The sequence below is a fragment of the Drosophila persimilis genome, unplaced genomic scaffold, assembly GCF_003286085.1.
Source record: "Drosophila persimilis strain 14011-0111.01,24,50 unplaced genomic scaffold, DperRS2 tig00000191-arrow-pilon, whole genome shotgun sequence".
In the NCBI taxonomy this organism is placed as follows: Eukaryota; Metazoa; Arthropoda; class Insecta; order Diptera; family Drosophilidae; genus Drosophila; species Drosophila persimilis.
This window is the reverse complement of record NW_020825298.1, coordinates 2,316,993-2,329,629: the sequence shown is the minus strand read 5'-3', so window position 1 is coordinate 2,329,629 and position 12,637 is coordinate 2,316,993. Positions and strand designations below refer to the sequence as shown.

The following is a 12,637-nucleotide window of genomic DNA, read 5'->3' as shown; positions in this document are numbered from 1 at the left end:
CTTTTTTGATCCCCATACGAGAGTTCTGTGGGTTTAAGTCTCTTTTTTCAGCAGCAATGTTTTTGATTCATTACCAGGTACCTCTTTGTCGTGTCATTTCCTTGTCATTCTCACATTTTGTTCATCTTTTTTGCACAACGAATGTCAAGTGTCAACAGCAGTTGTTGCTTGGGATCAAAGGACTGCCACCACAGCAATAAATTAACGGTAAAACTAATTATAACAGTCACATGCACACACACAGAGAGAGGCACTCATGAGAGGCTATGCCCGGGCCCTTCCGCATTTACCTAAATCATTTAAGGGCAAAGTCAAATGTGTTGCCATTATGTGAGTGACAAATTCAGCAGCGAAAGAACCCTTTGGCTTATGAATACATCAGTGCATGAGTGTGTGTGTGTGTGTGTGTGTGGATGTAAAACTATCTGACAGTTTCAACTTTTGCCACATGACATGTCACGCATACGCCCTGTGAGCCCATCGCGTGGCCCATTAAACTAATAATAACTTTCACACGCTTCCCAGTCGCCAGCTCCACTCGCCCACTCGATCATTACCCTGTCAATATTTGTCCCATGCCGGAAAGCAAAGTTTTCTTTTCTCTTTCTGGTTTTTTTTTTGCATGTTACACAGAAAACTAAAAGCGAAAACTTAATCCAAAATACATGAGTAAACACAACATGAGATTATCATAAACTTGCTGAAAATTTATTACGCAATGTGTTTTCTTTGTGTGGGTGTGTGGGCGTGGCCCTGTTAAGCCCCCGCTCAACGCCTTCAGGATTAAATTATTGCCAAAGGACAAGGACAACACAGCACAGCAGCCACAATCACATCCGGTTATTTATTTGCAATTCATTTATTTGGTTTCATTTATTTATCTGTTTGTTTGTTTGTTTGTTTTTGTGTCCCAAAACTCGCCCCGAACCCTGAAAACTAATTAGTAAATTAAAAGTTGTAATTTATTTATTTGCCATCAAAGTTGCGCCGTAAAACTTTCAAGGCTCGATTTTCGTAGCTCGATTTTTGTGCAAGGACCTAAGGAATGCCCGAGGTAGATTACGGGAAAATACTACTCGTATTTGAAATTTGGCAGCTAATTAGGTCATGTGTTGGGGCTCGGATTACACTTGCATCGGCTCCCAGGAGCTCCCAGCAAAAACATTATGCATTAATGCAGGAGCTAATTACCAAAAAAGTCACTGGAGATCGTATAACACAAATCACTCTTCAACTCTTCATAGAATCATAGGAATCAATGTACATTTTTTATAAAAAATTATTCATTGTATTTTATTACAATGGTAGTGCCATAAAAAGTCCTGCAATACATTAAATATGCATTTGAAAGGACTGCCAATTGAGTTTGAATTATGCTCTTGAAATAACACAAAGCAAAAAATTTGGAAAAGCCTCCACTTGCTAAAAGAATGTTGTGCAAAAACATAAATAAAATTCTACATTCATTGAAATCGGAAACAATTTAAAACAGAAAAAACAGAGCCCGAAAAAATATTGCAAATTTAATGCACACTTGGAAGAGGAATATAAAATATTATGACTAGAGACCGACAAAGGCGTTGAGAACTGGGATAAACTAAGGCGACAGACAGCAGAGACAAACCCCTTCGATCCCCGCCAGCCGGCTTCCCCTGTCCCCTGTCCACTATCCACTATCCCATCTTATCAAAGGGAATAGCATACCCCTTCTGCACCCCCCTTTACGCTGCCAGTTTTAATGTGATGCGCTTTGTTGCCTTTTGGAAAATGTTACTTCCGGCTGGCTCTTTGCCTTTGGAGCTCCACGAAACTTCCACTTTGACTATCGTCCCGTCCCGTCTCTGTTCTGTCTATATTTCGCTCTTCCTTCTCTCCCTCTCTGTCTGTGTGTGTGTGTGTGTGTGTGTGTGTGTGTGTGTGTGGCATGGATGATTTGAGCAGCTCTGACATTTGACGCCACTTTGCACACATTTTTCCCTTTACCATTTCACCCATTTCGTTTTTTATTTATTTAGCTTTGCACGAAAAAGAAAAGACAGACAAAAAAACTACACCAAAGAAAGGCTAGAAGCATAAACCGAAGCTTTAAATACCCTTTAGGATAGAGAGACAGATGCGGAGATAAAGAGAGGAGCGTTGTGTTCCTTGTTGTTCCGGTGGTAAAGCTTATACGATCGTCACCAATCGTTGGAGTCGAAATTTAGGATCTAAAACGCTTCCTTCCCCTCTTTGGTCTCCTAGCCACATCACCCTCTTGTAGAGCACCAAAACGAATTCTAAAGCTGCATATAAAATAGAGAAATGTGGGGCTGTGCTGATGTTTACTGGCTGTACAGAAAAAAAACAAACCAGAGAGAGGGCGAGGGCGAGAGAGAGCCAGCTGCCAGTCACTCATAGACTGACATATGGCACACTCGCAGCGGGGGGGCGGGTCTGGTTTCGTGGGGGGAGGGCGGGCCTGTTGGCTTGTTAGTGTGCCAGTTATGCGGCCATAAATAGCTGACGGCTGCTGGGGCTCTGGCGCTGACTCCCGACTCCCGACTCCTGTCCTCTGGCCCCACCTTTCACCTGCACGTTAATAGTTTAAAGTGAGCCCTTTTGACTGCCTCGCCAAGACAGCGTGAAGCACGGAGGGGTGGGGGCAGTTAGGGGAAGCTGGTGGCCTGATGGCAGGCTGATGACTGGGCGCAGTTCACTTTGCTGCTCAATTTAACACCAACAAAAAGTCGGCCACTTTGCCCAGGCAGAAGGCAAAGCAAAGGGGGGGGGGGGGGGGGGTGTACTCGTAGGTATGGGGGGGAGGAATATATTTATACACAATTTTAACGAGATTCTACAGTTTTAATTGCATTCTGCATAGAAATTACGATGCATTCGAAGGCTGGCACTTGCCAAAAGGAACTTCTTCCCCTCCACAACTCTCTCTATAGGGAGGCAGCACCCCCAAATAGTCCACATTTCTCTTTTTCCTTCCCGAAATTATGAGAGTGCCAAAAACAGAACTCAAGAATGTTGAAAAATATTTCTGCCCCCTTCAGTGCTTCATGATGAGTATTTTGTGTGGTATTTATTCAGTATTTATTCAGTTTATTGTAGCTACACGCACACTTGTGCACCTACTTTGAGGCTCTGCCATGTGTTGGGGCTTCTAAACGCTTTCCGCTCAAGCCGTTCTTCCCACATTTTCCTTTACCTTTGGCCCCTCTTCCGGGTCTTATTTATACGAGCTTTTTGCTTGAGCTGGTACTCGTCCTGGCACCCAAAAAAAACGAAAAAAGAGTGGCCTCTGTTTGTGTTTGTTTGTGTTTTTGTGTGTGTTTGTGTGCGTACAAGTGTGTGTACTTAGTTTTGCTCATTTCTCTTTCATTTTCGGGGCGCACAGGTGAAATGGGTGAAAAGGGGGAAAAGGAGGAGCATATTACGTGCTTAACTTGGCCCCAAACTAAATAAGAGGCAAAGAGCCAAGTTCTAAATTAGATTCCATTTGTCTTGCTCTGTAAACAGACGCTCTTATGAGGTGAATGAAGAGGTTTACGAATTCATTTTTCATTTAGTTTTTGGCCGAAAAGATGCTTCAAGTTTCGGCTCTAAGATGAGCAGATCTTGAGGGGTTTCAAACAAACAGAACGGCCCAGCCATCGATTAAAGTTTAATCGTTTTTCTTGATGAAATTTAAGCAACATTTTTGGCAATCGAATGTCGAAGGTTTGCACAACACTTCCACTCAGCTGACTGCAAACTAATTTTCCAAATTTATGTCATCTGCAATGCAAACATTTCCCATTGAATGCACGATAAATAAATCGCAAGGATCTCGGGGCTCAGGCAGCATTTTTCACCATTTAAAAGGGTCTCCTTTGAGCCGGATTAAAGCACCGAAAAGAAGGGAATTGCATTTATGCAACACAAATATTTTCCCACAGAAACTGTCGTCTTTTCAATATCACGCATACGCACCGAGAGCCATATTAATTTTTCGCCCCCAAACCCCCTTGGCCCCCAGCGTCTGGGGCTGCCCGGCTGCTAGAAAATATACTTTTTCTGTGATATTTACACACAAGTTCGGTTCTGAGGCTCTTTGTGTGGTTTGTGCTTTTGTGTTTTTGTTGAAAATTGTAACAGGAAAAACAGATTATTGCTTCCGTCCGTGTGGGAAAACGATACAGGGCCCCCGACAGGCCCCCGGGGACACAGGGGGACACACGGGGTGGCGTTTTCCGAGTGGACAAAAGGACACTTGCAGCCAGCCAAATGGAGTCTGATTTAATTATTTAAGGCATATTCCAGAGCTCACTAATGGAAGGCTGTGTCCTTTGAAGGGGATTTCATATTTTGATAAAAACTTTATCCCAAAACATAAGACGGTCTTTGGAAAGTTTCCCCCGGAGTTTTCACCAAAAATCAAATACCAAATGCCATTTGCCATGTGGAGTGCAGTGCAGTGCTGGGGCCCTACCTTGAGTCCCACCATTCCCCACCATCGGATGCTCGGATAAAACTCATTAACGCACGTTCGTTCGTTCCACACAAAAACTACAACTACAAAACTATTCAAAAAGTTTTGTTAGGCAAGACATTAGCTGGAAATAAGCAAATAAAATAACGGGAGAGGGGGGGAGGGGGGTGGAAAACCACTTCACTTCGCTGTGCACTTTGTGAAAAGTTGTTTTCCTTTGGCCCGAAAACGGGGCGCCCAACTTTTCACTTTGCACAAGTGTTTCAGAGTTTTCCGTTGGAAAGCGCCTCCCCCTCCCCCTCCCCCCCAAAAAACAGTCCAGTCGAGGGTTATTTGGACATCTGGACAGGGCCAGCATGTTAACAATTTACTTGTAGGCCGACAAATTAGAGAGGAGTCCCCCCCACCCGACCCCCACCCCACCGTCCGTTTTATGCCTGCCACGTTCCACGCATAAACCGAGCCACTTTACGACTTTCTCGACCGCAAAGGAGGCACGCGCACAATTTGTCAATCAATAAATTTTCTATAATTAATGCTGCTTATTGGCATTTCATACACTTCACACACACACATCCCTATACATACACATACATATATATATATAAAGTATCTATGTATCTAAGTCATGGCTTGTGCTTCTTTTTATTTGCAGTTACAAAATTTGTACGCATTGGTATTGCCGACAAAAACGATTCACCGCCATATTTCGATAGATTTCTGTACGAGACTGAGATCGATGAGAATGCCGATTTGCAGAGCACAGTCCTCACTGTCAACGCCAAGGATCACAATGAGTGTGAGTAATCAAAGTCGAAACATCTCGAGGAAGAGTAATCAATATTCGAACGGCAGAGGCTAGTAATTAATATTCCAAACCCCCCCAACCCCCCAACCATTCATGAGAATTATCCTTCATCAAGAAAAATAATAAACTCTTCATCTGTATCTGTATCTGTATCTGTATCTGTATCTGTATCTGTATCTGTATCTGTATCTGTGTCTGTGTCTCTGTCTCTGTGTGTGTGTCTCGGCTCCCATTTAATGTTCGTCTCAAATTGGATTTCTGCTTGAGAAAATGCCGGCGCAATCGAGCGATGCCCAGAAGAATATATTGCATAAATTGGCAATTGATTTAATTAAGTGTCTCTTTAATTGTAATTGTCGGGGCTGTACCGGTCACGAGGGGGCCCAGGATTTGCATTCCAAAGATATTAAGCCGTAGACACAGCTGCTCTGGGAATACTTAGACGCCCTGTTGCTAGGGGAAACCCAGGGGGAGGGGCAGGAGTCTATGAAACGTAAAGGATTGCAGCTGTGAAGCAAAGTAGAATGTAATTTCCAATGTAAGACTTAATATTTAAGATCCAGAGCTACGCAGGATTACGCTTAAGGAAACTTTCAAGAAAAGATACATTAAATAGGCTTAAATCTAAAAAGGAATTATTCATTGAAAAGGTTCACTTATTACAAAATATTTAAGTACTTGAGCTATAAATAAGTAATCCAGCTTCTATTTATTTCAAAGCGTATTTTTCTGTATTTAAGGAAGAAGAATATAATTCTTTGGGAAATCTAATGAAAATCGGACTCACCAGAGAAAGGGCAACTCTTTTGAGGCCAATGAAATGCCATTGAATTTACCTGAAATAAAATTGAAATGTAAACTTGAATTCAATTGAAAATGATAGTTTTGCTTGGAATAATTCATTTTCTTACTCTAAAGACGACTCTGGAAACCAACGGAGGGCTAGACAAGTGTTTTTTCTTCCTGTCCAGTCCAAAATCCCATGAGCCTTTAGCCGGCCACGTAAGATATCACAATGGTCTACCTGAGAGGTGGAAGTACCTCTCCAAAAAATCCCATATATTTAAGCACATTGATAAAATGCAGATTAATATATTGAGCAGCCTCTAGAAGGAAGTATCTGCAAGCTATTTCTTGCTTTTTCTTAATGATAAAAAATATATATTTTAGAATAAATTATCTCATACAAGAAAAAATACATTTTTATTGTGAATTGATATTTTTAAAGCAATTTATACAACAGTCTAGGAACAAACTCAGTTAGAAATATTTGAGTCCATACAATAAGATTGCATTAAAATAAAAAAGATTTTTGTTTTTTTTTTTTTTTTTTAATGAATGTATATACTAATTAAATATTATATTAAAATTAAGTTTCAATAACATGCATTTATTCGAATTAGCGTCGAAAAATGGGGTCGCTGGCCCTATGGCTATATACCTGAAAATATATCAAGACATTTTTCTATGATTTTTTAGGAAACAAATTCAAAGACTTTCAAAAAGCAAATGCGGGGCAAAGCATTTTCTGATTTATAAGGATATTTCAGTGCACATTCTAGTCCCTCAGAGATTGAGGAATTAAAGGATTTTTGAATTCAAAAAACTTAATATCTTTCTGGCGGACAGAAGCGATAGACAAAGCACATTAGTAAATATTAAGCTCATTTAATAGTAGTGGACATTCATGTTAAGCCAGCCTGAAGTGATGATTCGGCATTCCATGAAGGCCCAAAACAAGGGGAATTCCATGCCTCAAAGGCAGTGAAATTACTTTCCAAATTGACTGACAAAAACCTCCAGCAATTGTATGGATGTGGGAGAGTGAGAGAAAGGCCATACAAAAAGTATTTTTTCAAATGAAATTCTAATCGAAACACAGGATCATCGTGGAGTGATAGTCGAAAAATCGGGAAACGTTTCACCTTGGATCGAATCGAATCGAATTGAATTGTCATTACTTCAGAGAAGGGCAATAATAAAGTCATCTGGGGACAAATTCTTACATGATTTCTGCCAAATCATTTCACAGCGACATTCCGAAGTAATTTTCAAGGCAGTATATGGCCTCGAACTTCCTTCCTTCCTGCCGGCAAGGACGCAAAAAAAAGCAGCGAAAAATTATGCGAAAAGATGCCATAAACATTTAGAAAAAACCAATTTGGCGATTTCCCTCATGGGGACGCCCCCCACCCCCCACACCCCCTTGAATGTACGCATTTCTATGCATAAATATTAAAGCATCTCTGGTATGGTTCCGCCATAAAAATTTATTTATTTTAATACTGTTCGGGATTATTATTAGGCCCGGGCCATGTACCGCAAATATTTACGAAATATTAACAAATAAAGGCTCATTGAAGATGGAAAAAGATAGATAGATACAAGATACAAGCTACAATACAAGCCCATGCATAAATCCATAAAATACAAAGACAAACACAAATGGAAACCAAGTGAGCATCTAATATGCGTATTTGTATATTCGTCCATTGATTCCCAAGCGGAAATTATTATTGCTAATACGATGGGGAGGGGAATGGGAATCCATAGAACTACAGAGGGAGCACTGAAGGTCCCTCTTCGTATCTGCGGAAAATACAATTTGCAGCATGAAAAACATTCAAAATCTCATTGAAAGCATTTAACAACTTTGTAACCCTCCAAAGGGAGACCACGCTGTGGCTTTTTGGGGCTAGAACTTTGTCTTTCGAGTCCGCAGCACAACAGCAACAGCTCCAGGGAACCCAACTAGAGACAATGGTGGAAGACGGGACGTCGCCGTCGCCGTCGCGACGACTGCGAAAAGGCATTAACCCGAATCGGGGCACACAGCAACGTGGCACAGAAACGTGGCACAGAAACGACCATGGAAACAATAATCTGCCAAAGAGAGGGAATACGGCGGAGCGCCAGCAAACGGAAAAATAAATGTGCACACGAAAATTGTTGAACTACTCGCCGCAGGAGGAGAAGCGGATACATAGAAGAGGGCTTTCCATGCCCCACACCTCATGCCTCGTGCCTCGTACCTCGTGAGGAATACCCGTAGTATACTCGTATGAATGGGTCCTGACAAATCTTTTATGCGATTTCTTGTTGGCATGTTTGTGTCTACTTTCGAAATACTCTCCTACAAATGGAGCTGTAAAACTTTGTTGGGCACCACATTCCAAATTTATGACCAAAAAGATTATTTATTGAAGTGTTCCGCCGGCAGTTCCTATTCGGTGGCCAAATGTTGCCCCATTTTTCGATTACAACGGAATGGAGGGGGTTTCGTGGGAGTTTCAATCATTCCAGATCTATATAAATGAATCGATTGGCAACCTGGAGAGTTAGAATCTCCCCCACCCACATATAGTCCCCATATTCCACCTCTACAAAGACTAAAATCATCTCAAACTCGAAAGCTAGTGCCCCTGCTAGTCCTTTGGTGCTCCTTTAAGATGATATTCTGGGAAAAAACTTCTCAAATCACCACGCGGCTTATCTGGAGGACAGAATAAAACCCCAGAACCTTTCAGTGTTGGCCATAAAAACACTTTGGGGGCTGGAAACCCAAAAAAGATCAAAACAAGACGCAGAAGCAAATGTTTTTTCTACTTTTTAAAATGACTTTTCATGCTAAATAAGTACACAACGCCAGGGGGTGGCGTTTCGATGGGGGGCGGGGGCTGGATGTTTACTGCCTTGGCGGCTGCTCCCATGTGTGCCTCGTGTGCCTCGTGTGTCTCTGGGGTGCCCGTACCCACACCGAGACCCAGAGCGAGACCCAGAGCGAGACCCTGGTGTCTGTATATTAATTTATTATCATTATCAGTGATTTAAAAATGGCGTCATGACATCGTAAATTATAAACGTCATTGTCTAAGACTGGGGACCACTTAACACGACTTTGCCGGAGCAACACTTAATGTCCGTGTTGTTGCTTTTACGGCCAGCCAGTGCCAGCCGGAAATAGACTGGAGACTCGAGGCAGCCAAGGCGCACCATGTGGCAGGCACATTGTTTAAACTGGAGAATGTTTTATGGCGTATCTTTAAGATACTCGTACTAACTGGAGATGTAGTCAGGCATTTCGGTATCAGAGTAGGCCTTAAAAGAGCTGACGAAATATACGTTTTAGCTATCGTATTAAATTCAGTATTTCTGTGAAACTCGGAGGCGATACAGCAAAATTATCGGAATAAAAATAACTATATAAATTCAAAAAAATGTCCTGTTTAACCCTGAAACGTTCTCGTCGCCTTGAGGATGAATCCCCAGACGAATATACCCCCAAGAAAGCGCCAAGGCTCAAAACTGGCCGTGGAGTACCCAAGCGCAAGCAGGCCATGGATGTCGAGGCGCCAGACATCCATCCCGCCAAGCGGCAGTGCAAGTCTGGCATCGAAGCCCAGGCAGAGACCAGTGTAAGACTTTGTTGAGTGGGCACATCTTTAAGATACAATTGGCCTCCCCCTCAGCAGAGTCCAGCCAAGGGCGACCAGAAGCTTTTCACGTTCAACCAGTTGCAGGCCATGTGCTGCCGCATGATCAATCAAAAGGACGAGGAGCTGAGCGAGCACTACGAGTGCCAGCTGACCGAACAGCTGACGGCACAATACGACACGTTCATCAAGTTCACACACGATCAAATGCTGGGAGGGGGCTTGCTGAAGAACTCCAGCTATCTGTCGTAGAAAGCGTTCAAAAGTTTAAAGAGTTTGTGTTGGAATAAAGTTGATTTTCATTAATCTGGCGAACACTCCTCTCCGTTGTCTAGTGAAGCAGGTTAAGCGATTTACGCGTCGCTAATTTACGCTAATGTTTGCTCTCTCACATTTCCGCATAAATGCACAGACAATGTGGCAACACCATTTCCTCCCTGCGACTGGGTCTGGGTCTCGGTCTGGGGTCTGGGGTCTGGGATGTGTCACATGTGAGAGCATTTCCATATTCTCCCCAGTGTTGACAACACTTTTGCAGGCTGTTTAAACATTGAATAAGTAAATTAGACGAGTTGTTGTTGTTTTTCTGCCTCTTCGTGCCACATGGCAGCATTAGGGGGCATGTCTCTGGTTTCCTTTTGGTTGGAAAATGTTTTTTAATGAACTTAATTATTTTCTGCCGCCTACTGTCGTCTTTTGGGCGTCTTTTTTGATCTTCTGGGAGGAGGCTTTTCGGGCGAATGTGTGGCGCATACTTGGGGCTGAAAGTGCTCTAATTGGTGACTGATGATAGCCAAGGGAGTGCTCTTAGACAGTGTTCTGGGTGCAGAGATCTCCTCCCGAAAGGTACACAACATTAGATAATAATACTTACGAATAGAATAAAAGTTCCCCCATCTTTCGAGCCTGCCTTAAAGCCTTTTCAGCCCACCTTTTGATAGATTTAAGTGCCATATTTTCCACTCCCCCGTCGGGCATTACCTTAACCCTCTTGCATTCGCCCTTTGAGCTCTTAATTAAATTAAATTGAATGCATTTGTGCCTCGGCAATTTAATTAGCCAAGCGAGTGGAAAAATGAAATTAATTCTCTTCTCGTACCTTTTGCAGCGACGAATATTCGATACCAGATCACAGGCGGTAACATAGGCAATGCCTTTGCCGTGCAGAACACGACCGGTGTCATCTATGTGGCGAGTCCCCTGGACTACGAAACGCGGCCAAGGGTAAGTACCCCCCCCCCCCCCCACTCCCTTCCCCTTGGCGACACGGCTAAGGCCCTTGTCTACAAGTTGCTGCACATTTTCCTCTTTTTCTGCCTCATACGCATACATATGCGGGGGTTTTTTTTGTACCGGGTCTTAACTTTCTGTTGCATGCATAATTTATATATTTTTCCGCTCCAGTGATTCTACGCAAAGAACACAAAAAATATGTAAAACTATGCGAAACTTTTCTTCTATTTTTTTATATATATTTTTTTTGGGCACACAAAACTTTTGACAGTTGAGCAGCGGGGAAGGAAAACACGACACAGAGAGCGGGGGGAGGCTACAAAAAATTAATCCAACAAAACAGAGAAAAAAAAGGAAAATTCGCTTACATGCAGGAAAACATTGGCCAGGCAGGAGTCGGTGGAGGGGGGCAGGGGGCTGGGGGCTGGGGGCAGGGAGAGGAGACAGCTGTCGTTACATTTCCCAATGCGCATTTTTAACGTGATTGCCCCGACTCCCAGTCATCACCTACGCAATGTGTTTTGGCCCCCCCTTCCCCCGCCCCCTCTCCACCCCCGCCAAACGGTGCTGGGAAAATCCGTGTAGCTGTCAATGCCCAGCCATGCAACAAGCAGCCACACTGCTGCCACTGGGTGCCACCACTGTGCGCCGCCGTGCCAACAGCAGGAAGACAGCAGCAGCGAAAACAACAAGCCACAGCACACAGAACATGTGTTGCCAATTTCGTAGATTTTTTGTGTTTTTGTTTTATCCTTTGCGAAAAAGTTTTAGTGTCCATTCATGCGATTTTGGCTTTTGTTGTTCAAATTGAGCCTCGACAGCGGCGGCAACAGAGGCTCGGAGGCAGTGGCAGCTGCACTGTGGCATCAACAGCAGCAGCATTAAAAACGTTTGGGCCACATAAATCTCTTTAGCTGATGGCTTTGCTGCTCTTTTAAAAGTTTCGTTAAATTAAAATAATTGAATTTCATAATAAAATTGGCGCTATTTAAAATGTTTTTGCCAGGTTAAGTAGGAAATGGTAAAAGTATTTACACAAAGGACTCCCAGATAAACAGAGCGCTAAAACATTGATGTTTTTTGGGTGTTCTGTCAGCTATCATAATTGTCTTTTCTTTTGTAAGATTTAAAATATTTCCCATTCCTTCTGTTTCTCAGTTTGAACTGCGTTTGGAGGCCACCAGAAATCGCAAAAACAACTACACCACCGTTGTGATAAACGTGCGCGATGTCAACGATAATCCACCGGTATTCGATCGTCAAACATATCGAACACAAATCACAGAAGAAGACGATCGTAATCTGCCAAAACGCATACTGCAGGTGGGTTTAGCGAGAGATTCTATTAAACATAAATATATGTATTTATTTTTAGAGAAATATATGGGCACAAATTGTATTTAATATAAATTATTTATTATTATTATTATTTATTTCTTATTATTATTATTTATTTCTTATTATTATTATTATTTATTTCTTATTATTATTGTTTATTTCTTATTATTATTATTTATTTCTTATTATTATTATTTATTTCTTATTATTATTATTTTCTTGTATTTTTTATTATTACTATTTATTTATATAATAATTTATAATTATTTATTATTTAATAGTATTTTCTATCAGTATTATTTATTAATATTTATTATATATTATTATTATTTATAAATAAATTTATAAATTATTATAAATAGTAATAAT

General features: G+C 41.8%; 2 protein-coding genes across 3 annotated transcripts in view; both read left to right on the top strand.

Annotated features, from left to right (window-relative positions):
- Nucleotides 1–12,637, top strand: part of LOC6595736 (putative neural-cadherin 2) — a 50,784-nt gene that overhangs the window by 17,187 nt on the left and 20,960 nt on the right. The window contains exons 3-5 of the mRNA XM_026988145.1: nt 5,112–5,255; nt 10,806–10,921; nt 12,089–12,253. Of these exons, the coding sequence (XP_026843946.1) occupies nt 5,112–5,255; nt 10,806–10,921; nt 12,089–12,253 (425 nt within the window). The remainder of the gene's footprint in view (nt 1–5,111; nt 5,256–10,805; nt 10,922–12,088; nt 12,254–12,637) is intronic.
- Nucleotides 9,473–10,003, top strand: LOC113565626 (akirin-2). 2 transcript variants are annotated; one of them, XM_026988147.1, is made up of 2 exons: nt 9,473–9,679; nt 9,737–10,003. In XM_026988147.1, exons 1-2 carry the CDS (start codon nt 9,482–9,484, stop codon nt 9,947–9,949), a joined length of 411 nt encoding a protein of 136 aa, XP_026843948.1. In that variant the 5' UTR covers nt 9,473–9,481; the 3' UTR covers nt 9,950–10,003. The 2 variants fall into 2 exon arrangements, with proteins under 2 accessions (XP_026843948.1, XP_026843947.1); XM_026988146.1 differs by having other exon boundaries at nt 9,734–10,003.